This window comes from Oenanthe melanoleuca, chromosome 27, assembly GCF_029582105.1.
Source record: "Oenanthe melanoleuca isolate GR-GAL-2019-014 chromosome 27, OMel1.0, whole genome shotgun sequence".
NCBI classification, from domain to species: Eukaryota; Metazoa; Chordata; class Aves; order Passeriformes; family Muscicapidae; genus Oenanthe; species Oenanthe melanoleuca.
In genome coordinates this window covers 4228177-4256163 of record NC_079360.1, presented here as the reverse complement: position 1 = coordinate 4256163, position 27987 = coordinate 4228177, and the positions used below count along the sequence as shown (strand labels likewise).

Sequence of the window (27987 nt, the reverse complement as noted above, 5' to 3'; positions counted from 1 at the left end):
CCTTCAGGATTCTTTGGGATTCCTTGAGATTCCTTGGGTTTTCTTTAGGATTCCTCAGGATTCTTTGGAATTCCTCGGGATTCTTTGGATTTCCTTGGGATTGCTTTGGAATTCTTTGGGATTTCTTGGGATTACTCGGGATTCTTTGTGATTCCTTGAGATTCCTTGGGATTCCTCAGGACTCTTTGGGATTCCTTGGAATTTCCTTGGGATTCCTTGGAATTTCCTTGGGATTCCTTGGGATTCCTTCAGATTTCTGCGGGATTCCTCAGGTTTCTTTGGGATTTCCTTGGGATTCCTTGGGATTCCTTCAGATTTCTGCGGGATTCCTCAGGTTTCTTTGGGATTTCCTTGGGATTCCTCAGGATTTCCTTGGGATTCCTTGGGATTCCTCAGGATTCTTTGTGATTTCCTCGGGATTCCTCTGGATTTCCTCAGGATTCCTTTGGGATTTCTTGGGATTCCTCGGGATTCTTTGGGATTTCCTCGGGATTTCCTCAGGATGCTTTGGGATTCCTTTGGGATTTCCTCGGGATTCTTTGTGATTCCTTGAGATTCCTTGGGATTCCTTAGGTTTCTTTGGGATTTCCTTGGGATTCCTCGGGATTCTTTGTGATTTCCTTGGGATTCCTTGGGTTTTCCTCAAGATTCTTTGGGATTCCTTGGGATTCCTTGGGTTTTCCTCAAGATTCTTTGGGATTCCTTGGGATTCCTCGGGATTCTTCCGGATTTCCTTGGGATTCCTCGGGATTCTTTGTGATTTTTTTGGGATTTCCTCGGGATTCTTTGGAATTCCCTCGGGATGAGCGCTCAGCACTGCTCAGCCTCCACAAACCCTTCCTTCTCCTGGCCGCTGGTCTCCACCTCGGTGTAGGAGGTGCGCTGGGAGCGGCGGCGGAACCTGACGGAGGGCCAGCGGTGCGGCCGGCGCTGGGGACAAACGGGACACGGGAGGGGACACGGGAGGGGCTGGGACAGGAGCTGAGCCCCAAATCCTGCTGGGAAATGGGGGATGGGGGGCGGGAAAACGGGAGAATGATGGGGAAATGATAATGGGGGAATAATGGGGGAATATAATGGGGGAATGATGGGGGAATGATGGGGGAATGACGGGGGATAATGGGGGAATGATGGGGGAAATGATGGGGGAAATAATGAGGGAATAATGGGGGTATAATGGGGGAAAATGGGGAAATAATGGGGGAATAATGGGGGAATGACGGGGGAATAATGGGGGAAATAATGGGGAGGTATAATGGGGGAATGATGGGGAAATTATGGGGGAATAATGGGGGAATGATGGGAAAATAATGGGGGAATAATGGGGGAATAATGGGGGAATGATGGGGGAAATAATGGGGGAATGATGGGGGAATGATGGGGGAATAATGGGGGAATAATGGGGGAAATAATGGGGGAATGATGGGGGAAATAATGAGGCAATAATGGGGGAATGATGGGGGAATGATGGGGGAATGATGGGGGAATGATGGGGGAATGATGGGGAATAATGGGGGCAATAATGGGGGAATGATGGTGGGAATAATGGGGGAATGATGGTGGGAATAATGGGGGAATAATGGGGAAATAATGGGGGAATGATGGGGGAGATGGGGGAAATGATGGGGGAATGATGGGGGAATGATGGGGGAATGATGGGGGAATGATGGGGGAATGATGGGGGAATGATGGGGGAATGATGGGGGAATGATGGGGGAATGATGGGGGAATAATGGGGAGGAATAATGGGGGAATGATGGGGGAAATAATGGGGGAAATGGGGAAATAATGAAATATAGGGAATAATGGGGGAAAATGGGGGAATGATGGGGGAAATAATGGGGGAATGATGGGGGAAATAATGAGGCAATAATGGGGGAATGATGGGGGAATGATGGGGGAATGATGGGGGAATGATGGGGAAATAATGGGGGAATAATGGGGGAATAATGGGGGAATAATGGGGGAATGATGGGGGAATGATGGGGGAATGATAGGGGAATGATGGGGGAATGATGGGGGAATGATGGGGGAAATAATGGGGGAATGATGGGGGAAATAATGGGGGAATGATGGGGGAATGATGGGGAATAATGGGGGAATGATGGGGGAATAATGGGGAATAATGGGGGAATGATGGGGGAAATAATGGGGGAATAATGGGGGAATGATGGGGGAATGATGGGGGAATGATAGGGGAATGATGGGGGATGATGGGGGAATGATGGGGGAATGATGGGGGAATGATGGGGGAAATAATGGGGGAATGATGGGGGAATGATGGGGAAATAATGGGGGAAATGATGGGGGAATAATGGGGGAATAATGGGGGAATAATGGGGGAATAATGGGGGTATAATGGGGGAAAATGGGGAAATGATGGTGGAAATAATGGGGGAATAATGGGGGAATAATGGGGGAATAATGGGGGAATAATGGGGGAAATAATGGGGGAAAATGGGGGAAAGATGGGGGAAATAATGGGGGAATAATGGGGGAATAATGGGGGAATAATGGGGGAAATAATGGGGGAAATAATGGGGGAATAATGGGGGAATAATGGGGGAATAATGGGGGAAATTATAGGGAAACGGGGGAATGATGGGGAAATAATGGGGGAATGATTGGGGAAATAATGAGGGAATGATGGGGAAAATGGGGAAATTATGGGGGGAAATAATGGGGAAATGATGAAATGGGAAAAATAATGGGGGAAATGATAATGGGGGAATGGGGAAATGATGGGGAAATGAAATAATGGGGGAAATGATGGGGGAATAATGGGGGAAATGGAGAAGTGATGGGGGAAATAGGAAAATGGGGAAAATGATGGGAAAGATGGTGAAGATAATGGTAAAATGATGGGGAAAATAATCATGGGGGAAATGGGGAAGACAGAGATCCAGGGATCTGAGATGGTGGGAAGGACACAGATCCAGGATTCTGAGATGGACACAAGCTCAGGGATCTGGGCTGGCTGGGAAGGACACAGCCCCAGGGAAGTGGGAGGATGGCAAGGATGAGGAGGATGAGGAGGATTATGAGGATGAGGAGATGAGGAGGATGAGGAGATGAGAAGGATGAGGAGGATGAGGAGATGAGGAGGATGAGGATGAGGAGGATGGGGAGGATGAGGAGGATGAGGAGATGAGGAGATGAGGAGGATGAGGAGATGAGGAGATGAGGAGGATGGGGAGGATGAGGAGGATGAAGGAGGATGAGGATGATGAGGAGGATAAGGAGGAGATGAGGAGGATGAAGGATGAGGATGATGAGGAGATAATGAGGAGATGGGGAGATGAGGAAATGAGGAGGATGAGGATGATGAGGAGGATAAGGAGGAGATGAGGAGGATGAGGAGGATGGGGAGATGAGGAGATGAGGAGGATGAGGAGATGAGGAAATGAGGAGATGAGGATATGAGGATGATGAGGATGATGAGGAGGATGAGGAGGATAAGGAGGAGATGAGGAGGATGAGGAGGATGAGGAGAATGAGGAGATGAGGATGATGAGGATGATGGATGATCCCCCAGCAGGGCCCAGCCCCCCTCTCACCTGGAGGAAGAAGAGGGCCGCAGGGGAGGAGGGGTGGCCGCTGATGTAGAGCCCGGCCAGGACGAGCCCGGCCAGCAGCACGGCCACGGCCACGGCCACGGCCACGGCCACGGTCACGGTGACCACGGGGCCCGTGGGGACAGGGGCGCCCCGCGAGGGGAGGGGGCTCCCCGTGCCTGGAACAGAAACACAGGGCTGAGACCCCACAGTGACACCCACAGTGACACCCACAGAGACACCCACAGAGACACCCACAGAGACACCCACAGACACCCACAGAGACACCCACAGACACACCCACAGAGACACCCACAGTGACACCCACAGTGACACCCACAGAGACACCCACAGTGACACCCACAGAGACACCCACAGACACACCCACAGAGACACCCACAGTGACACCCACAGTGACACCCACAGAGACACCCACAGAGACACCCACAGAGACACCCACAGACACACCCACAGTGACACCCCACAGAGACACCCACAGAGACACCCACAGAGACACCCACAGTGACACCCACAGTGACACCCAGAGACACCCACAATGACACCCAGAGACACCCACAGTGACACCCACAGTGACACCCAGAGACACCCACAGAGACACTCACAGAGACATCCACAGTGACACCCACAGTGACACCCACAGTGACACCCACAGAGACACCCAGAGACACCCACAGTGACACCCACAGTGACACCCACAGTGACACCCACAGTGACACCTGGGGGGAGCTGCTACCCGGGATTTACCCAGGATTTATCCAGGATTTACCCAGGATTTATCCAGGATTTTTCCAGGATTCACTCAGGATTTTTCCAGGATTTACCCAGGATATATTCAGGATTTATTCAGGATTTATCCAGGATTTATTTAGGATTTACCCAGAATCTGTTCCTGATTTTTCCAGGATTTACCCAGGATTTATCCAGGAATTTTCCAGGATTCACTCAGGATTTATCCAGGATTTATCCAGGACCTACCAGGATTTACCCAGGATTTATCCAGGATTTATTCAGGATTTTTCCAGGATTTATCCAGGATTCACTCAGGATTTACCCAGCATTTATCCAGGATTTATTCAGGATTTATCCAGGACCTACCAGGATTTACCCAGGATTTATCCGGGATTTATTCTGGATTTTTCCTGGATTTTTCCAGCATTTATTTAGAATTTACACAGGATTTATTCAGGATTTATCCAGGTTTTACTCAGGATTTATTCAGGTGTTACCCAGGATTTATCCAGGATTTTTCCAGGATTTATTCAGGGTTTTTCCAGGTTTAATTCAGGATTTATTCAGGATTTACCCAGAATTTTCCCAGGATTTTTCCCAGAGCTCTGCCCCTCAATCCCTCTCTGTTCCCGCTGTATTTTGGCACAATCTCAGATTTATTCCCCTTCTCTCTCTCTCCTTCAGGATTTCCTTGGGATTCCATGGGATTCCTCACAGATTCTGGGATTCCTTGGAATTTCATGGTATTCTTGCTGGAGCTGCTGCCCCAACAAATTTGGATTTTATGATGATTTTTTTTATGTTGATTTTTTATGTCCCAGCCAGAGAAATTCAAAGGAAAATGAGCTTTGTGTCTATAAAAATACTGCAAATAATGGGAATTATTGAATTGGCACAGCGAGAGTGGGGAAAATGGACAAACAGCATTTGGATAAAACAGAGAATTCCCAAATTTTTTTTTTTTTGGGATTGCAGGGATCAGGGTGAGGATGACAGGAATTTTTATCTCCCAGAAATCCTGGAGCAGGTGGGGGGAAGGACTTACCCTCTGCTCCTGCAAACTGCTCCAGCTTCGTGTTGTCTGAAAGGAGAAAACAGCACAAAACAAAAAAAAATCAGGAATTGTCTGTGACACCCTCGTGGTTCCAGCTCCTCCCCCCTGGGATGGATCTCTGGGGAGTTTTAAATCCCTGGGGGAAGGGAGGATTGGGAAAACTCCAGGTTTGGGGTTCTGAGGTGCAGGGGGAGCTCGGATCCAAACTGGGTGTTTGTGTCCTATGGAATTCAGCCAGTGCATCCCAAAAATCCATCTCAAAATCCACTTCCATCCCTTGGCTCATCCTGGAAGGGCCAGGATTCACCAGACAGGGATTTGTCTCTCAGCAGCCTCCACATGACCACAGGGAGAAATCCTGATCCAGAATTCCCAGGGATTGATTCCAAATCCTGATCCAGAATTCCCAGATCTTGGATCCAAATCCTGATCCAGAATTCCCAGGGACTGGATTGAATTCCAAATCCTGATCCAGAATTCCCAGAGTTTGGATTGAATTCCAAATTCCTGATCCAGAATTCCCAGGGCTTGGATTGCAAATCCTGATCCAGAATTCCCAGGGACTGGGTTGAATTCCAAATCCTGATCCAGAATTCCCAGAGCTTGGATTCCAAATCCTGATCCAGAATTCCCAGGTTTTGTATTCCAAATCCTGATCCAGAATTCCCAGGGACTGGATTTGGATTCCAAATCCTGATCCAGAATTCCCAGTTATTGGATCCAAATCCTGATCCAGAATTCCAGGGCTTGGCTTGGATTCCAAATCCTGATCCAGAATTACCAGGGCCTGGATTCCAAATCCTGATCCAGAATTCCCAGATCTTGGATTCCAGTTCCTGATCCAGAATTCCCAGGGACTGGATTCCAAATCCTGATCCAGAATTCCCAGAGCTTAGCTCAGCTTCCAAATCCTGATCCAGAATTCCCAGGGACTGGATTTCAAATACTGATCCAGAATTCCCAGAGCTTGGATTCCAAATCCTGATCCAGAATTCCCATGGCTCAGCTTCCAAATCCTGATCCAGAATTTCCAGTTATTGGATTCCAAATCCTGATCCAGAATTCCCAAGGCTTGGCTCAGCTTCCAAATCCTGATCCAGAATTTCCAGTTATTGGATTCCAAATCCTGATCCAGAATTCCCAGGGACTGGCTCAGCTCCAGTGAGTCCAGCTGAGCTCCAGGAGCTCATCCAGGGAGCTGGAGGGGCTGGGGAGGATGTGGATCCAAAAACTGGGGCTGGTGGGGAGGAGAGAGATCCAGGAAAGTGGGATGGTGGGGAGGATGAGGATCCAGGGATTGGGGCTGATGGGGGGGACACAAATCCAGGGATTTGTGGGGGAAATATGGGTCCAAAAAATGGGAAGGACACAGATCCAGGGGGTGGGATGGTGGGGAGGCTGCAGATCCACCAGTCTGGGCTGGCTGGGAAGGACAAAGATCCAGGGATTTGGGATAGTGAGGATGAGGATCCAGGGATCTGGGCTGATTTGGGAAGGACACAGATCCAGGGATCTGGGCTGGCTGGGGAGGACAAAGATTCAGGGATTTGGGGTGATTGGGAAGGATGAGGATCCAGGGATCTGGGCTGGTTGAAGAGGACACGGATCCACAGATCTGGGCTGGTGGGGAGGATGTGGATCCATGGAATCTGAACTGGCTGGGGAGGACACGGATCCAGGAAAGTGAGATGGTGGGAAGGACACAGATCCACGGATTTGGGCTGGTTGGAAGGATGTGGATCCAGGGATCTTGTTTGGTTGCACAGGACACAGATAAAGGGATCTGGGCTGGTTGAAAACGACACAAATCCAGGGATCTGGGCTGGCTGGAAGGATCTGAGTGCAGGGATCTGGGCTGGTTGCACAGGACACAAATCCAGGGATCTGGGCTGGCTGGTGGGACACTGAGGACCAGGTCCCTCCTCTCTGCTCTTCCCCAGCTCCTCTGCTCTTCCCCAGCTCTTCCCCAGCTCCCCTCGTGGTGCAGCTGCCGTTTTTTCCCTTCCAAAATCCCAAATTAACTCCATGCCTCACTGTGTCACACACAGCCTCTTGTTTTGGATTTTTTTGTTTTTTTTTTTTTTTTTTTTCCAAGAACCGGCGATGGGCTGGAAAACACTCTCCGTGCTGGATTTCCACCCCCTCCCGGTGTCTCTAATTGCTGCTTTCACAGTCAGCCCTGGCAGGGAGCTCCGCTCCCCCACCCAGCCCCTTCCCGGCGCTCCAGGACAATTCCTGACGCTCCTTTCTCTTTATCCTAATTAGCACTTGGCCTTAGGGATTATTAAGCGGCCAAATTGCGGCGCTGCCTGCGCCAGGATCGGCGGAGCCGGCCCCGAGTTAATGGGATTATGGAGTTTTGGGGGAGCTCGGAGGTTTTGTGGGGCTGGAAGGAGCAGAATTCCCAAGAAAAGGGAGATCAGCACCGTAAATCCAGCCTTGAGCCAGCAGTGAAATCAAATCCTGACCCAGTGAAATCAAATCCTGACCCAGTGAATCCCCGACCCCTGGAAATCCTGACCCCATGAAATCCCGATCCAGGGAAATCCTGACCAGTGAAACCCGACCCAGTGAAATCCCGACCCAGGGAAATCCCGACCCAGGGAAATCCCGACCCAGTGAATCCCGACCCAGGGAAATCCCGACCAGTGAAATCCTGACCAGTGAAATCCCGACCCAGGGAAATCCCGACCAGTGAAATCCCGACCCGGGAAATCCCGACCAGTGAAATCCTGACCAGTGAAATCCCGACCAGTGAAATCCCGACCCAGTGAAATCCCGACCCAGGGAAATCCCGACCAGTGAAATCCCGACCCCGTGAAATCCCGACCCCGTGAAATCCCGACCCAGTGAAATCCCGACCCCGTGAAATCCCGACCCCGTGAAATCCCGACCCAGTGAAATCCCGATCCAGTGAAACCCGACCAGTGAAATCCCAACCCAGTGAAATCCCAACCCAGTGAATCCCGACCCAGTGAAATCCCGATCCAGTGAAACCCGACCCAGTGAAATCCCAACCCAGTGAAATCCCGATCCAGTGAATCCCGACCAGTGAAATCCCGACCAGTGAAATCCCAACCCAGTGAAATCCCAACCCAGTGAATCCCGACCCAGTGAAATCCCGATCCAGTGAAACCCGACCCAGTGAAATCCCGATCCAGTGAAATCCCGACCCAGTGAAATCCCGATCCAGTGAAACCCGAGCCAGGGAAATCCCGACCAGTGAAATCCCAACCCAGTGAAATCCCGACCCAGGGAAATCCTGACCAGTGAAATCCCGACCAGTGAAATCCCAACCCAGTGAAATCCCGACCCAGTGAAACCCGAGCCAGGGAAATCCCGACCAGTGAAATCCCAACCCAGTGAAATCCCGACCCAGGGAAATCCTGACCAGTGAAATCCCGACCAGTGAAATCCCAACCCAGTGAAATCCCGACCCAGTGAAACCCGAGCCAGGGAAATCCCGACCAGTGAAATCCCAACCCAGTGAAATCCCAACCCAGTGAAATCCCGACCCAGGGAAATCCTGACCAGTGAAATCCCGACCCAGTGAAATCCCGACCCGGTGAAACCCTGACCAGGGAAATCCCGACCCAGTGAAATCTTGATCCAGTGAAATCCCGGCCCACTGAAATCCGACCCAGTGAATCCCGACCAGTGAAATCCCGACCCAGTGAAATCCCGACCCCGTGAAATCCCGACCCACTGAAATCCCGACCCCGTGAAACCCGAGCCCCTCTTGGGATTGACTCCTTGCGGGTTCTCGGTTTCTGGCTGAACTTCATAAATAGGAAAAAAAGCTGGAAAATCCCTAAAGCTCTTCCCACCGTCCCTTCCAGCCCAAATCCTTCTGGGATTCCAGAATTTGGGATGAGCTTTGGGGGTCCCAAATCCTTCTGCGATTCCAGAATTTGGGATGAGCTTTGGGGTCCCTTCCAACCCAAATCCTTCTGGGATTCCAGAATTCGGGATCAGCCTCCCATGGCTCAGGGATTTGGGGTCCCTGCCAGTCTCAGGGATTTGGGGTCACCCTCCCAGGGCTCAGGGATTTTGGATCCCACTCCCACAGCTCAGGGTTTTGGGGTCACTGTCCATAGCTCAGGGATTTGGGATCCCCTGTCTGGGGCTCAGAGATTTGGGATCACCCTCCCATGGCTCAGAGATCTGGGGTCCCTCACATCACTCATGGATTTGGGATCACAGCCGGGCTCAGGGATTTGGGGTCACCTACCCATAGCTCAGAGATTTGGGGTCTCAGTGATTTGGGGGATCCCCTACTCAGGGATTTGGGGTCTCAGTGATTTGGGGGATCCCCTGTTCAGGGATTTGGGGTCGCAGGGATTTGGGGGATCCCCTGCTCAGGGATTTGGGGTCTCAATGATTTGGGGTCTCAGGGATTTGGGGTCCCTGCCCATGGCTCAGAGATTTGGGGTCCCTCACATCACTCAGGGATTTGGGATCACTGCTGGGCTCAGGGATTTTGGATCTCAGGGATTTGGGGGATCCCCTGCTCAGGGATTTGGGGTCTCAGGGATTTGGGGGATTCCCTGCTCAGGGATTTGGGGTCTCAGGGATTTGGGGGATTCCCTGCTCAGGGATTTGGGGTCCCTGCTGGGCTCAGGGATTTGGGGTCTCAGGGATTTGGGGATCCCCTGCTCAGGGATTTGGGGTCCCTGCTGGGCTCAGGGATTTGGGGGATCCCCTGCTCAGGGATTTGGGGTCTCAGGGATTTGGGGTGCTCACCGTCCGTGGTCAGGCTGCCGGGGACCCCCGAGCCCGTGGGGCCGGTTTTGGGGTCGGGTTTGGGCCCGGCTTTGGGGCCGGTTTTGGGCCCGGTTTTGGGGCCGGTTTTGGGGCCGGCTTTGGGGCCGGCTTTGGGGCCGGCTTTGGGGCCGGCTTTGGGGCCGGGTCCGTCCCGCGTGGGGGAGGCGCCGCCCTGCCCCGCTCCCTCGCAGCTCCTCTCGTCCGACTGCGGGAAAAAGCGAATCGGGAGCGGCTTTAACCCTTTCCTGTCACACCCCGCAGGGGGCCCGGCTGGGACCCAGAGGTGGCAGCAGGGGAGGAAAATTTGGGGAGAATTTCAGGGGACAAGGGACAAATCCTGCAGGCTGAGAATTCTGGGTGCTGGGACCTCTGCTCCCCTCAATAGCATAACAGAAATATTAGAATATTTTAATTATATATTAAATTAAATCCCGAGAATATTTTTATTTATATATGTATATATGTATATATGTATATATTTATAAATATATACATATATATATATATATATATATGTATTTATATATATTTTATATATTATTATATATTAATATATATATTAATATATTATATATATTTATATTTTTATATTTTATTTTTATATTTATATATGTATATATTTATATATTTATGTATTTATATATTTATATCTTTTTCTCTATATATATTTCTATATTTATTTCTATATTTATTTCTATATTTATGTATTTATGTAATTTTCTCTATATATTTATTTCTATATTTCTATATTTCTATATTTTTATTTATTTATTTATTTAAATATATAAAATTATATCATAAATATATATAAAATTATATCACATATATATAAAATCATATCATAAATATATATTATATAATATATATAAATATAACGCATTTTATATATAAATAAATATATATATCTATAATATTAATATATATTATAACAATATTGATATATTATTGATATAATTATAATATATATAATATAGCATAAATATAATAGAATTATTATATATTCTAAATTTTAATTTATCCCAATAGATATAATTATAATGATAATATTTTAATATTATATATTTAATATTATATATTAATCTTATATATCTTATATATTTAATATTATAATTATTATATATAATAATTAATATTCTACCAATAGGTTAATAGAAATAAAGCTGAGTTTTCAGCAGGAAAGTAGAATAAAGGGATTTTTAAAGGGAAATCCAAAGGGAATAAAGGGAAATTCCAAGGGACATTTAAAGGGAATAAAGGGATTTTTAAAGGGAAACCCAAATGGATATTTAAAGGAATATCCAAAGGGATATTTAAGGGGAATAAAGGGATTTTTAAAGGGAATAAAGGGATTTTTAAAGGGAAATCTAAAGGGAATAAAGGGATTTCCCAAGGGATATTTAAAGGGAATAAAGGAATTTTTAAAGAGCAATCCAAAGGGAATAAAGGGATTTTTAAAGGAATTCCAAAGGGAATAAAGGGATAACCCAAGGGATATTTAAAGGGAATAAAGAGATTTTTAAAGGGAAATCCCAAGGGAATAAAGGAATATTCCAAGGGATATTTAAAGTGAATAATGGTATTTTTAAAGGAATTTCCCAAGGAATATCTAAAGGGAATAAAGGGATTTTTAAAGGGCAATCTAAAGGGAATAAAGGGATTTTTAAAGGGCAATCTAAAGGGAATAAAGGGAAATCCAAAGGGATTTTTAAAGGGAATAAAGGGATTTTTAAAGGGAATCCCAAGGGAATAAAGGGATTTTTAAAGGGAATAAAGGGATTTTTGAAGGGAATAAATGGATTTTTAAAGGGCAATCCAAAGGGAATAAATGGATTTTTAAAGGGAATAAAGGGATTTTTAAAGGGAATAAAGGGATTTTTAAAGGGAATAAAGGGATTTTTAAAGGGAATAAAGGGATTTTTAATGGGAATCCCAAGGGAATAAAGGGATTTTTAAAGGGAATAAAGGGATTTTTAAAGGGAATCCCAAGGGAATAAAGGGCAATCCAAAGGGAATAAAGGGATTTTTAAAGGGAATAAATGGATTTTTAAAGGGAATAAATGGATTTTTAAAGGGAATAAAGGGATTTTTAAAGGGAATAAAGGGATTTTTAAAGGGAATCCCAAGGGAATACAGGGATAACCCCAGGGATGCTCAGCCTGTGGCTCCATTTTTGGGTTTCCCTGTCCCGGGGAGGGTTTGGGTTCCTGAGCTCACCTGGGCACAGCCGGAGCTCAGCCACTCCTCCCTGTACCTGTCAAAGCCGCTGGAGCACCTGGGAAAAAACAGAATTATCAGGGCAGGAACCCGGGGGGCTGGGAACCCAAATCCCAAAATCCAGGATTGAATCCAGGATTTAATCCAGGATTGAATGCAAGATTTAATGCAAGATTTAATCCAACATTTAATTCAATATTTAATCCAGGATTTAATGCAAGATTTAATCCAGGATTGAATGCAAGATTTAATCCAGGATTGAATGCAAGATTTAATCCAAGATTTAATCAAGATTTAATCCAAGACTTTACCCAAGATTTAATCCAAGATTTGATGCAAGATTTTAACCAGGATTGAATCCAGGACTTAATCCAAGATTTTATCCAGGATTTTATCCAAGATTTAATCCAAGATTTGATCCAAGATTTAATCCAGGATTTGATCCAGGATTTAATGCAAGATTTTATCCAAGATTTGATGCAAGATTTGATATAGAATATAATATAATATAATATAATATAATATAATATAATATAATATAATATAATATAATATAATATAATATAATATAATATAATATAATATAATATAATATAATATAATATAATATAATATAATATAATATAATATAATAATGCAATTATTATAATAATAAAAATAGGAATTATAATATATAAATAACTTAAATAATATGTAAAGTTATTTAAATATTATTATTTATAATTATATATTATTATTATGTTATACATAAATAATGAGAAATAGAAAAATAAAAATAATGCAATAAACAATAATAAAAATACTATAATAAATGAATAACAATAATATAATAAAAAGGACGGAAGGAAGGAAGGAAGGAAGGAAGGAGAAAGAAAGAGAAAAAAAGAAAGAAAGAAAGAAAGAAAGAAAGAAAGAAAGAAAGAAAGAAAGAAAGAAAGAAAGAAAGAAAGAAAGAAAATAGAAAATAATAAAAATAATTTAAAATAATTTAAAATAATTTAAAATAATTTAAAATAATAATAAAATAATAATATAATAATAAAATAACAATAAAATAATTTAAAATAACAACAAAAGCAGGACTGTTGCTGGAGCCCCAGCCGCAGTACCTGTGCAGGACGTGGCACCAGCTGCAGTTGAAGGGCAGCTCTGAGCTCAGGCAGCTCTGACAGCTCAGGTGCTGCAGGCAGGCTGGGGAGAGAGAGAGAGAGACAGAGAGACAGAGAGCCAGCTGCCAACATCTGTACAGAGAGAGAGAGAGAGAGCCAGCTGCAAACATCTGCACAGAGAGAGAGAGGGGCTGGGAATTTTTAAAATAAAAAATATAAAAATGGAATTTTTGCCATTTCTTGTTGTTCCATCAGGGGAAGGAGCCGGAACTCCCCCACCCCAAGGGGTGCTGCAGGAACTCTGCTGCTCACAGAGCATCAGTTTTTGGTCTCCTCTCCCATCCTGAGACCTTCCCAAAGCAGGGAACGACCTCAGGTCCCTGCAGAGCCTCAATCCTTCCCTTCTGACCCAAAAAAAAAAAAATGCTAAAAATTGAAACCCTCAGAAAAACCCTTTGGTTCTCTGTTCCCTTAGCTGGCAGGATAAAAACAGGGAGAAAAAAATATAAACCTCCAGCTGAAAAAAAAAAAAAAAAAAAAAAAAAAAAACCAAACAAAAAAAACCCAAAAAAACCCAAAAAAACCCCAAAAACCAGAGAGTTCTTGGCAAATGATTATTTATGTTCTGCCTGCAGAAACCTGCTGCTAAAATTGTCACAATTGTCACCCAACAGCCCAGGGCAGAGCTGAATGCAGCCCCGGGTGTCTCCATGGCAGATTCACTCTGAGTCTGAATTTTAGGGAGGTTCTGCCTCGTGTCCTTGGATGCAGCCACTAAAATCCTTCCCAAAAAACCCCAGCTGGGTGCGGAGGCGTTGGGAATGTCGGGTGGGCAGAGCTGGGGAGGGAACAAAAAGGGATTTCAGTGGGGTGAGGGGTCAGTGAGGGGTGGGCAAGGGGGGCTCAGGGCACAGCCCGGGCTGTGGGATCCTGGAATCTCTGTCCTCGTCCCTTTTTGGGGATCCCTGAGCAGAGGGAGGAGGAATTTCCAGCAGATCCCTCCTGGATCAGCTCCTCCCGTGCTGCAGCCCGGCCTCGTGACTGAGCTGGGCTGGAAATCCGGGATTGGGGATTTGGGATTTCTGCCGGCTGAGCTGCAGCCAAAATCAGCCTGGATGCGTCCAGGGCTGGGGGTGGGAGGGGTTCAGCTGAATGCAGGGAGCCCAGGGACCCCAGAATAGGGTGAGCTGATCCCTGGGGACCCAAATTCAGCCAGTGACCCCAATTCAGGGTGAGCTGATCCCTGGGGACCCCAGAATAGGGTGAGCTGGTCCCTGGGGACCCAAATTCAGCCAGTGACCCCAGTTCAGGGTGAGCTGATCCTTGGTGACCCCAAATCAAGGTGAGCTGCACTCAGGGACCCCAGAACAGGGTGAGCTGATCCTTGGGGACCCAAATTCAGCAAAGAACCCCAATTCAGGGTGAGCTGCACTCAGGGACCCAAATTCAGGGTAAGCTGATCCTTGGGGACCCAAATTCTGCCAGTGACCCCAATTCAGGGTGAGCTGATCCTTGGGGACCCCTGAGCAGGGTGAGCTGATCCCAGCTGACAGAACCCCACCCCTCCAGCCCTGCACAGACCCCAAACACCGGGAGAGGAGCAGCACCGCCCTCCCAGCCCCCCCGGGCTGGAATCTGGATCCGGCTGCGGTTTGTGGGCGGAATTGAGGTGGGAAAGGGGCGGAATTGGGGCGGGATTGGGGCGGGATTGGGGCGGGATTGGGGCGCGATTGGGGCGCGATTGGGGCGCGATTGGGGCGCGATTGGGGCGCGATTGGGGCGGAATTGGGGTGGGATTGGGGCGGAATTGGGGTGGAATTGGGGCGGGATTGGGGTGGAATTGGGGCGGGATTGGAGCGGAATTGGGGTGGAATTGGGGCGGGATTGGGGTGGAATTGGGGTGGAATTGGGGCGGAATTGGGGCGGAAAAGGGGTGGAATTGGGGCGGAATTGGGGCGGAATTGGGGTGGAATTGGGGTGGGAAAGGGGCGGAATTGGGGCGGGATTGGGGTGGGATTGGGGCGGGAAAGGGGCGGGATTGGGGCGGGACTCACTGGGCAGCGGGGTGAACTCCACTGCAGAGCGGCTGCTGATCCTGCTGGGGTCCAGCTCCACCCGGTGATACTCATAGATCGTCCTGCGGCGGGACTCTGCAACGCGGGGGGGCGTGGCTAGGGAGGGGCATCCCAAAAACGGATCCCAAAAAGGGAATCCCAAAGAGGGATCCAAAAAAAGGATCCCAAAGAGGGATCAAAAAATGGATCCCAAAAAGGGATCCCAAAGAGGGATCAAAAAAGGGATCAAAAAAGAGATCCCAAAGGGGGATTTTAAAAAAGATCCCAAAGAGGGATCAAAAAAGGGATCCCAGAGAGGGATCCCTTAAATTGATCAAAAAAGGGATCCCAAAGAGGGATCCAAAAAAGGGAATCCCAAAAGGGAATCCCAAAAAGCAATCCCAAAAAGCAATCCCTAAAAGGGATTCCAAAAAGGGAATCGAAAAAGGGAATCCCAGAAAGAGATCCCAAAGAGGGATCCAAAAAGGGGATCCCAAAGAGGGAATCTCAGAAATAGATCCCAGAAAGAGAATCCAAAAAACAGATCCCAAAAAGGAAATTAAAAAGGGGATCCCAAAAAGATATCCAAAAAAAGAATCCCAAAAAGAGATCCCAGAAGGAGATCCCAGAAAGGGAATACCAAGACGGAATCCCAAAAAGGAATCCTAAAAAGGGATCCCAAAAAGGAATCCAGAAAGGGAATCCCAAAGAGGAATCAAAAAAGGGGATCCCAAAAAGGGAATCCTGAAAAAGGAATCCCAAAAAGGGATCCCTAAAAGGGAATCCCAAAGAAGAATCCAAAAAGGGAATCACAAGGAGGGGATCCCAAAGAGGAGATCCCAAAAAGGGATCCCAGAAAGGAATCCCAAAAAGGGATCCCTAAAAGGGATCCCTAAAAGGGAATCCCAAAAGGAGATCCCTAAAAGGGAATCCCAAAAGGAGATCCCTAAAAAGGATCCCAAAAAGGGATCCCAAAGAGGAATCCAAAAAGGGGATCCCAAAGAGGGATTCCTGGGAAAGGAATCCCAAAAAGGGATCAGCTCCCGTGGGATTGGATCCTGTGGGATCAGGATCAGGATCGGGATCGACTCCCGTGGGATTGGGATCAGGATCAGCTCCCGTGGGATTGGATCTTGCGGGATCAGGATCGGGATCGGGATCGGGCTCAGCTCCCGTGGGATTGGATCCTGTGGGATCGGGATCAGGATCGGGATCAGCTCCCGTGGGATTGGATCCTGTGGGATCGGGATCAGGATCAGGATCGGCTCCCGTGGGATTGGATCCCGTGGGATCAGGATCGGGATCGGGCTCGGGATCAGCTCCCGTGGGATCAGATCCCGTGGGATCGGGATCGGGATCGGGCTCGGGTCTCACCGGGCAGGGCGGGGTTGGGGTTCAGCACCAGGAAGGCGTCGGACAGCCCGGCCTTGACCGGGTGCTGGCTGGGGCTGATCTGCAGCACGGGCACCGGGATCTGCGGGACAGGGGGGACAGAGCCCGGCTGCTGAGCCCCGGGGGTGTGCAAACCCCACCCAAAAACCAAACCCCATCCCAAACCCAAACCCCATCCCAAAAACACAAACCCAAACACCATCCCAGAAACCCAAACCCCATCCCAGAAAACCCCATCCCAAACACAAACCCCATCCCAAACACAAACCCAAACCCCATCCCAAAACCCAAACACCATCCCAAAACCCCAAAAACCAAATACAAACCCAAAAACCCAAACACCATCCCAAAACCCCAAAAACCAAATACAAACCCAAAAACCCAAACACCATCCCAAACACACAAACCCAAACACCATCCCAAACACACAAACCCAAACTCCATCCTAAACACAAACCCCATCCCAAAAACCCCATCCCAAACACAAACTCAAACCCCATCCCAAACATCATCCCAAAAACCCAAACCCAAACCCCATCCCAAACCCCATCCCAAACCCAAATCCCATCCCAAAAACCCCATCCCAAACACAAACTCAAACCCCATCCCAAACATCATCCCAAAAACCCAAACCCAAACCCCATCCCAAAAACACAAACCCCATCCCAGACCCCAATTCCTGAGCCTCCAGGAATGTCCAGACCCCATCCCAGACCAAAACCCCATCCCAAACACAAACCCAAACTCCATCCCAAAAACCCAAACCCATCCCAAAAACTGGAACCCCATCCCAAAAACCCAAACCCCATCCCAGAAACCCAAACCCCAACCCCAGATCCCAGCTCCTGAGCCCCCAGGAATGTCCAAATCCAAACCCCATCCCAGACCCCATCCCAAATCCAAACCCCATCCTAAACACAAACCCCATCCCAAAAACCTAAACCCAAATCCAAACCCCACCCCAGACCCAAACCCCCATCCCAAACTCCAGCTCCCGAGCCCCCAGGAATGTCCATCCCCCATTCCCGGCTCCATTCCCATTCCCATCCCCATTCCCATTCCCATTCCCCGCCCCATTCCCGGCCCCATTCCCATTCCCATTCCCATCCCCATTCCCATTCCCATTCCCATCCCCATTCCCGGCCCCATTCCCATCCCCATCCCCATTCCCATTCCCGGCCCCATTCCCATCCCCATCCCCATTCCCATTCCCATTCCCATCCCCACTCCCGGCCCCATTCCCATCCCCATTCCCATTCCCATTCCCATTCCCATCCCCATCCCCATTCCCATTCCCGGCCCCATTCCCATCCCCATCCCCATTCCCATTCCCCTTCCCCCATTCCCATCCCCATTCCCATCCCCATTCCCATTCCCGGCCCCATTCCCATTCCCATTCCCATCCCCATCCCCATTCCCATTCCCATCCCCATTCCCATTCCCATTCCCATCCCCATTCCCATCCCCATTCCCATTCCCGGCCCCATTCCCATCCCCATCCCCATTCCCATCCCCATTCCCATTCCCGGCCCCATTCCCATTCCCATCCCCATCCCCATTCCCGTCCCCATTCCCATCCCCATCCCCATTCCCATCCCCATTCCCATCCCCGTCCCCATTCCCATCCCCATCCCCATCCCCATCCCCATTCCCATCCCCATCCCCATTCCCATTCCCATTCCCATCCCCATTCCCGGCCCCATCCCCATTCCCATCCCCATCCCCATCCCCATCCCCATTCCCATCCCCATTCCCATTCCCATCCCCATCCCCATCCCCATCCCCATTCCCGTCTCCCATTCCCATTCCCACCTCCTTGTACCCGAAGACGATCCTGCCGCTGCGGTGCAGGGCTGCCTGGAAGGTGAAGCTGCCGAGCTCCTCCCGGCCCTGCAGGTACACCCGGTCCCACTGCACCACGAACACCGTCCCTGGGGACACCGGGCTGCTCAGCCTGCCTCCCCCGAGGGTCCCTCCCCCCGAGGGTCCCTCTCCCCCCGGGGAGGATCCATCTCTCCATTGGAGGATCCATCTCTCCATTGGAGGATCCCTCTCCCCCCGGGAGGATCCATCTCTCCATTGGAGGATCCATCTCTCCATTGGAGGATCCATCTCCCCCCGGGAGGATCCATCTCCCCGGGGATCCCTCTGCCCTGGGAGGATCCCTCTCCCCCCTGGTAGGATCCATCTCCAACGGGAGGATCCCTCTCCCCCTGGGAAGATTCTTCTCTGCCTGGGAGGATCCCTCTTCCCCGGGAGGATCCCTCCCCCCCCAGGAGGATCCCTCTCCCCTCAGGAGGATCCCTCTCCCCTCAGGAGGATCCCTTTCCCTGGGAGGATCCCTCTCCCCCTGGGAGGATTCTTCTCTGCCTGGGAGGATCCCTCTCCCCCCAGGAGGATCCCTCTCCCCTCAGGAGGATCCCTTTCCCTGGGAGGATCCCTCTCCCCCTGGGAGGATTCTTCTCCCTCCGAGAGGATCCCTCTCCCTGGGAGGATCACTCTCCCCAGGAAGGATCCCTCTCCCCTGGGGAGGATACCTCTCCAACAGGAGGATCCCTCTTCCCCGGGAAGATCCCTCTCCCCCTGGGAGGATCCCTCTCCCCATCCCCTCAGCTCCTCATCTGCCACCCTGACCATCCCCTCCTCCCTTGTGCCCACAATGTGGGGCTCTCTCTGACCCCCAGCTCTGTAGTTCCTGCTCTGAGCTCTGTGGGTTCCTGCTCTGGAGCTCTCAGGCTCTTACTTGTTGGGTAATCCTCTAAATAAGCCAAGCAGCTAAAAATTAAGAAGTTATTTATCACAAAGCACATCAGTCTCAGCAGCACACAGACAAGCAATGGCAATAAGCAGTAAGTGAATGATGGAAACCCTGGCAAAACCCAACAGCCAAAAACAACAACTCTCCCAACACAAACTCTGATATAGAACTTTTCCAACAAGCTCAGATGCAAACTCAGACCACCACCTGTTAGAATTCCAGTTCCTGAGCACGCCAGGTTATGTACAGAACTACACATACAATTTATCTTGTTCTATCTAAGCAATGTCAGCAATATTCTTGCTATAAATCTATCATGTTTAAATTGTGTCTACAACTGCAGGCCTGGAGCCTCTGCTGAAGATATCAGTGTGTCTGCAACCTTCACTAGAACACTCACTGCTGACCTTTTACTCACTAAAAACATCAGAACTCACTCTAAGGGTTATTCAATAAAAACATCAGAACTCACTCTGATACTTATTCAATAAAAATATCAGAACTCACTCGAACACTTACTCACTAAAAACATGAGAACTCACTCTAACACTTATTAAATAAAATATCAGAACTCACTCTAACACTTATTCAGTAAAAACATCAGAACTCACTCTAATATTTACTCAATAAAAACATCAGAACTCCAACACTCACTCAGCCCCTGCACTCTGATTCCCTCTGAAGGATTCCCTGACTCCCACCCCGCCCCGCTGGGAGCAGAACAAACCCTCCCTGCCGGGATGACGGAGGGTGGGCACCCCCGAGCCCCCTCCCCGCAGCCCCCGTGGGAGCCCTGGTGGCCCAGCAGGGAGCAGGGGACTCACCATTGTCCAGGTACTGCACGGTGGAGTTGAGGGAGTAGCTGGGGTTGAAGTTGGCCATCAGGGGGGCGATGTACTGCGTGGCCGTCAGCATGCGGTGGGTGACGTCCCCCACGAAGATGAAACCTGGGCGGGCACAGAAGCGCCACGAGCTGCCCCTCCCCACCCCAGCGCCTTCCCCACTCCCCCTGGTCTGTCCATCCTGGTTTTTACCCCTCTGGGTTTCCTCCGTGACCCCCCTGTGCCCCCCCAGGTTCTGTAGGGGCAGAGGGAGCAGCTCCTGAGGCCCCGAGGAGGTTTGGGGTGCAGGGGGGTTGGAGGGGCTGTGCCCCCTCCCCTGAGCTCCCTGGGGTTCAGGGGTGTGGGGTGAGCTGGGAGCAGGCACCAGAGCCAAGTGCAGCCCCTCGCTGTGGGAATCACATCCATGCCACCCATCCCAGCCAATGGATCCCATCCCATCCCATGGATTCCATCCCATCCCATCCCAGCCAATGGATCCCATCCCCTCCTGTCCATCCCACCCATCCCAGCCAATGGATCCCATCCCATCCCATGGATTCCATCCCATCTCATCCTGTCCATCCCATCCATCCCACCCATCCCAGCCAATGGATCCCATCCCCTTCTGTCCCATCACATCCATCCCATCCCAGCCAATGGATCCCATCCCATCCTGTCCATCCTGTCCATCCCATCAATCCCATCACATCCCATCCATCCCATCCATCCCATCACATGGATCCCATCCCATCCTGTCCCATCCTGTCCATGCCATCTCATCGATCCCATCCCGTCCTGCCATTCCATCCAACCCATCCCATCCCAGCCAATGGATCTCATCCCCTCCTGTCCCATCACAGCCATCCCATCAATCCCATCACATCCCATCCCATAACATGGATCCCATCCCATCCTGTCTATCCCATCCCATCTCATCAACCCCATCCCATCCCAGCCAATGGATCCCATCCCATCAATCCCATCCCCTCCTGTCCATCCCATCCATCCCAGCCAATGGATCCCATCCCATCCTGTCCCACCCTGTCCATCCCATCTCATCAATTCTATCCTGTCCATCCCATCCCATCGAATCCTGTCCCATCCTGTTCATCCTGTCCCATCCAATGGATCCCATCACATCCCATAGAATCCTGTCCCATCCCATCCCGTCCCATCCTGTCCCAAAGAGAGATCCAAAAAAGGAATCCCAAAGAGGCATCCCAAAGAGGGAATCCCAAAAAGGGGATCCCAAAGAGGAATCCAAAATGGGAATCCCAGAAAGAGATCTCAAAAAGAGAATCCAAAAAAACATATACCAAAAAGGAAATAAAAAAGGGGATCCCAAAAAGATGTCCCAAAAAAGAATCCCAAAAAGATTCCCATCCCATCCATCCTATACATCCCATCCCGTCCCATCCCACCCATCCCATCCCATTATCCCATTATCCCATCCCACAGTCCCACCCCAGTCCCGGCCCCACTCACCGCCCGTGGCGATGGTCACCTGCCGCAGGGGGTGGCCGTAGAAGGGGAAGTCAAAGGACAGAACAATTCTCTGTGGGATGGAGAGGAGGGAGAGCTGGAGCCTCGGGAAAAATGGGATTATGGGATGGGATTATGGGATAATGGGATAATGGGATAATGGGATAATGGGATGGGATGGGATAATGGGATGGGATGGGAAAATAACAGGAAAATAATGGGGAAATGAGAAAACTGGGAAAATAAGAAAAATTAGAAAATGGGAAAAATGGATTGGGATAGGATGGGATGGGATGGGAAAATGATGGAAAATTATGGGAAAATAACAGGAAAAATGGGAAAATGGGGAAAATGGAATGGAATGCAATTGAATGGAATTGAATGAAATTGAGTGGGACGGGATGGAATGGGATCCATGGGATGGGATGGGATGGGATGGGATGGGATGGGATGGGATGGGATCCATGGGATGGGATGGGATGGGATCCATGGGATGGGATGGGATGGGATGGGATCCCGCAGGAACAGGGGTGTGTCCCAGCTCACCGAGGCCTGCCGGTGGGTGCTGGACAGGATCCCGTGGATCCGCACGTGGCTCCTGTTGGCCGCCGCCAGCTCCACCCAGAGCCCCCGGGGCTGAGCCTCGCCCGGGCCGTAGATCCGCGACACGTAGTAGCTGTGATTGTCCTCCTGAGCACAGAGCGGGACAGCCCGGGATGGAGCCGGGACAGAGCCGGGAAAAATCCGGGAGAGATCGGGGATAGATCCAGGATAGAACCGGGACAGAGGCGGGAGAGAGCCGGGATAGAGACGGGAAAAATCCGGGAGAGAGCCAGGACAGAGCCGGGAGAGATCGGGGATAGAGCCGGGAGAGAGACGGGACAGAGGCGGGAGAGAGCCGGGAGAGATCGGGGATAGAGCCGGGAGAGAGACGGGACAGAGGCGGGAGAGAGCCGGGAGAGATCGGGGATAGATCCAGGAAAAATCCGGGATAGATCCAGGAAAAATCCGGGATAGAGCCAGGAAAAATCCGGGATAGAGCCAGGAAAAATCCGGGATAGATCTCGGATGGAGCCGGGAAAAATCCAGGGAAAATACGGGTTAGATCCGGGATAGATCCGGGAAAAATCCGGGATAGATCCAGGAAAAATCTGGGATAGAACCGGGAAAAATCCAGGAAAAATCCAGGATAAATCCAGGAAAAATCCAGGAAAAATCCGGGATAGATCCGGGAAAAAGCCGGGATAGATCCGGGATAGAGCTGGGATAGAGCCGGGAAGAATCCAGGATAGATCCAGGAAAAATCCGGGATAGATCCAGGAAAAATCGAGGAAAAATCTGGAATAGATCCAGGAAAAATCCTGGATAAATCCTGGATAGATTGTGGAAAAATCGAGGAAAAATCTGGAATAGATCCAGGAAAAATCCTGGATAAATCCTGGATAGATTGTGGAAAAATCCAGGATAGATTCAGAATAGATCTGGGTTAGATTCAGGATAGATCCAGGAAAGATCCGGGAAAGGTCTGGGATAGATCCAGGAAAAATCTGGGATAGATCCAGGAAAAATCCGGGAAAAATCCAGGATAGACCCGGTAAAGATCTGGGAAAAATCCAGGAGTAATCCAGGATAAAATCCAGGAAAAATCCAGGAAAAATCCAGGATAAAATCCAGGATAAAATCCAGCACCAAGTGACCATTCCAGGCCGAGCAAACAAAGCCAGAGGAAATTATTGAAATGCTGAACCTTGGGAAGAGCAGCTGGGGGAGGGCAGGGCTGAGATTTGGGTTCTGAGAAACCCCAAATGTCCCCAAATGACCCCAAATGACCCCAAATGACCCCAAATGACCCCAAATTAGGGAGCAGAGCTTCACCCTCTGGGGTGGGAGCTGCCCCTCTGCACCCCAAATTTGGGATATTTTGGGAGGAGAGATGGAAAAACCCCTCCAGGCCCTGGAGTGGCACCCCCGAGGTGGGACAGGGTGAGATCCCAAAATCCCAGGAAATTGCTGCTTTTCCTTCCAGCCAGCAGCACCACACCCTCCCACGGCCACCAGAGGTTTTGGGTTGGTTTGGGGAGTTTTTAAATATTTCCATGTTGGGAGTTTGATGGTTTGTGGCTCCTCTCGGTTTTGGGTTGGTTTGGGGAGTTTTTAAACATTTCCATGTTGGGATTTTGATGGTTTGTGGCTCCTCTCCATCCCCAAAGGAGGAGCAGTGGCAGAGGGGAAGCTGCCACTTCATCCCTGAAATTTTGGGACACAGAGGCCACCAAAAATATCGGGAGAAGGAACCCCCCCGCCAAAAACACCGGGACAAAAATCAAAAACAATGGGAGAAGTCACTCCACACCAAAAAATCAGGATGAGTCACCCCACACCAAAAACACCGGGATAAAAATAAAAAAACACCGGGACAAGTCAGCCCACACCAAAAATATCGAGACAAGGAACCTCAGACCAAAAAATATCGGGACAAGGAACACGACACCAAAAATATTGGAACAAGGAACTCCCCCCACCAAAAATATTGGGACAAGGAACCCCCCTCTAAAAATATCGGGACAAGTGACCCCAAAAAACACCGGGAAAAAACCAAAAAAACCACCGGGACAAGTCACTCCCCAAGAAAAATATCGTGGCAAGGAACTCCCCCCGCCAAAAATATCGGAACAAGGAACCTCAGACCAAAAAATCAGGACAAGGAACACGACACCAAAAATATCGTGGCAAGGAACTCCCCCCCAAAAAATATCGGGACGAGTGACCCCAAAAACACCGGGGAAAAAAACAAACCAAAAAAACACCAGGACAAGTCACTCTTCACCAAAAATATCGGGACAAGTCACCCCCACACTAAAAATATCGGATCAAGGAACCTCAGACCAAAAATATCGAGACAAGGAACCTCAGACCAAAAATATCGGGACAAGGAACTCCCCCCAAAAATATCGGGACAAGGAACACGACACCAAAAATATTGGAACAAGGAACTCCCCCCCTAAAAAATATCAGGAGAAATGACCCCAAAAACACCGGGGAAAAAAAAACCAAAAAAAAAAAAAAAAACAAAAACAAAAAAAAAAAAAAAAAAAACAAAAAAAAAACAAAAAAAACCAACAACAACAAAAAAAACCAAAAAAAAACCCAAAAAAAACCCACCGGGACAAGTCACTCCTCAAGAAAAATATCGTGGCAAGGAACTCCCCCCATCAAAAATATCGCGACAAGTCACTCTCTGCCAAAACCACCGGGACAAAACCCATCCCCCCGCGGCCGCCCAGGGACCCGCCACAAATTACCGGGAGTTAATTGAGGGCGCGTAATTAGGCACAGGCGGGCTGGGAGAGCCGGGGGGTGTCCCCGAGGTGGCGGCGACACGTGAGCCGAGTGTCACCGCGCCACCAGCGCCGGGGGACAGCGGCTGTGCCCCCACAGAGCGAACACCCCGGATTTGCAGTTTTGGGGGTCCGGGCGGGGATGGGGCGCGGGGGGACCCCACTCACCACGATGCGGGTCTCGGTGGCCGGGCTGTCGCCCCCCAGGTCCTGGCTGATGTGGGTTGTGTCCCCAGCCCGCTGTCCCTCGCTCCCGGGGGGGCGTCCTGGGGGACGCAGGGAGGGGTCAGTGGCGTGGGGACACCCCTGGGGTCAGTCCTGTCCCCTAAAAAGCGCTTCTGGCTCTGTGACGCGAGTTTTGTGGGGTGTCAGCCTCGAGGATTGGGGACAGGTGACAGTGACCCCGGGCAGGGGGGACAGCTGGGAGTGACACCCACAAATGGCAGCACCAGCGCGACCCCGGCCAGGGGACAGCCGCACCGGGGTGGCCGTGTCCCTGTTCCCAAAGCCAGATCACCCCCATGTCCCTGAACCGGGTCCCCTCCATGTCCCCAAAGCCACGTCCCCAAGCCAGGTCCCCCTCATGTCCCCAAAACAGATCCCCTTCATGTCCCCAAACCAGGTCCCTTCTATGTCCCCAAACCAGGTCCCCTCCGTGTCCCCAAAACCAGGTCCCCTCCGTGTCCCCAAAACAGATCCCCTCCGTGTCCCCAAAGCCACGTCCCCTCGCTGTCCCCAAGCCTCGGTTCCCTCCATGTCCTCAAAACCAGGCCACCCCCATGTCCCCAAGCCAGGCCACCCCCATGTCCCCCAAAACCAGGTCCCCTCCATGTCCCCAAGTCAGAACCCCTCCATGTTCCCAAGCATCACTCCCCTCCATGTCCCCAAAACCAAGTCCCCTTCTATGTCCCCAAAGCCACGTCCCCTCCATGTCCCCAAGCACCGGTCCCCTCCGTGTCCCCAAGCACCGGTCCCCTCCGTGTCCCCAAGCACCGGTCCCCTCCGTGTCCCCTCCCTGTCCCCAGGCCGGGTCTGGGACGGGGCGCGGGTGTCAGGGCAGGTTCCAGGACCCCAGTTCCCGTCCCTCGCTCCCTCCATCCCATCTCCGCAGCCTCGCGGGGGCCGGGAAGGCGGCGGGGGATGAAAATCCCGCTCGGGACCCGCTGGGGACTCGGGGAGGATGAAAATCCCGCTCGGGACCCGCTGGGGATTGGGGGAGGATGAAAATCCCGCTGGGGATTGGGGGAGGATGAAAATCCCGCTCGGGACCGGACGCGCGGGGGCGGCGGGGCACAGCCGGGACTGTCCCCAAGCGGGGACACCGCACAGCCAGGGGGGCCGCGGGTGCTCCCCCCGCCCCTGGGAGCGGGCACCGCCGCGGAGTTAATTGCTAATGCTGCCTAATGAGCTGCTAATGAGCTGGGCTCTGTCCCCAGGTGTCCGGGAGGGGGAAACTGAGGCAGGGACAGGGAGGTGCTCTGTGCTCGGGGGTCTCACTCGCCATCCTGGGGGGCACACGGGGCAGGTGTGGGGTGTCCCAGAGTGCAGAGACCCCCTCCCCCCGCCCCAAAAGGCTCCCCAAAATCTCAGCGGGTGGCTGCACCCCCAGCCAGGACAGCGCCAGCAGCGGGGTGCCACGGGTGGGGGGGATCCTGCGTGGGGCACAGCCCCCCACCTTGTCCCAGCACAGATGGGGGGTCCCGGCACCCCACCTGGGGAGCACCGGGAGGGCAGCGGGACCCCCACGGGCAGGGGGGGTGTGGGACACGCACCTGCGATCTCGGGGGGCACGGAGACACCCCCAAAGCACAGCACAGCACAGGGGGGGCACACAGACCCCCGGAGAGACCCCCGGGGCAGAGCTGGGACCCCCCAGACCCCCCTGCACCCCCAGTCCCGGCCCCCCTACCTGCGCCCAGCGCCCCGCGGAGCAGGCAGAGCAGGAGGAGACCCCCCCAAATCATGGTGGGGGTCGTGGGGGGCTCAGCGCCCCTCCATGGGCCGGGACCCCCGGGAGCCGCGCACCGAGCGCAGCCGGAGCCGGAGCCGGAGCCGGGAGGGGCCAGGGGCGGGGCGGGGCTGGGATGGAACTGGGAGGGACTGGGAAGGGATGGGGGGGGGGGGGATGGAGCGGGCAGCGGGACCCCCGAAATGTTCCCGAGCACCCCCATCCCCGGGCTGGGCCGCATCTCCGGGTGCTCACCGCTCCCTCCCCGCGTTTTTGGGGGGCTGCCTTGGGACAGCAGCGGGGTTGGGGGCTGCCCCCACCGCTCTGGGCTGAGCCCACCCGCCCCCTCGTTTGGGGGGTCCCCGTCACCCCCACCCCTCGCCCACCCGGGTCCCCCATGCTCAGACCCGCAGCCAGAGGGTTTGCGCCCTTCCCAATCCCGCAGCTTTTCCCTTTGGAGGAGGAACGGCGGATTTTGGGGTTTGGGGGGGCAGAGGAGCAGGGGCGCAAAGCGGGGGGCGCAGGGTGGGGGGGCACCGCAGAGCCCCGGGGGCAGATCCAGCCAAACCGATTTCTGGCCACCCCATAATTTGGGCAGCGTTTTGGGGGGGCTCGGGCTGCACCCCAGCCCCTCAGCCCTGGTGCCGGGGTGGGAGGGGGGTTCAGACCCCCCCAAAAATGTGCCCCGTGCCAGGACCTGCAAAGCGATGCTGACCCCCCATCCCTGCCCTCATCCCACGGGCAAAGCC

General features: G+C 51.2%; 1 protein-coding gene across 1 annotated transcript; it reads right to left on the bottom strand.

Annotated features, from left to right (window-relative positions):
* Positions 1-31: 31 nt before the first annotated feature.
* Positions 32-27335, bottom strand: PLXDC1 (plexin domain containing 1). The gene is made up of 14 exons (XM_056512244.1): positions 27200-27335; positions 25459-25556; positions 22499-22642; positions 21956-22025; positions 20474-20596; positions 18704-18822; positions 16874-16973; positions 15500-15595; positions 13446-13527; positions 12337-12394; positions 10102-10327; positions 5350-5385; positions 3558-3733; positions 32-930 (listed from the first exon to the last, which is right to left on the bottom strand). The coding sequence occupies exons 1-14, from the start codon at positions 27252-27254 to the stop codon at positions 811-813; spliced, it is 1503 nt and encodes a 500-aa protein (XP_056368219.1). The 5' UTR covers positions 27255-27335; the 3' UTR covers positions 32-810.
* Positions 27336-27987: the final 652 nt, after the last annotated feature.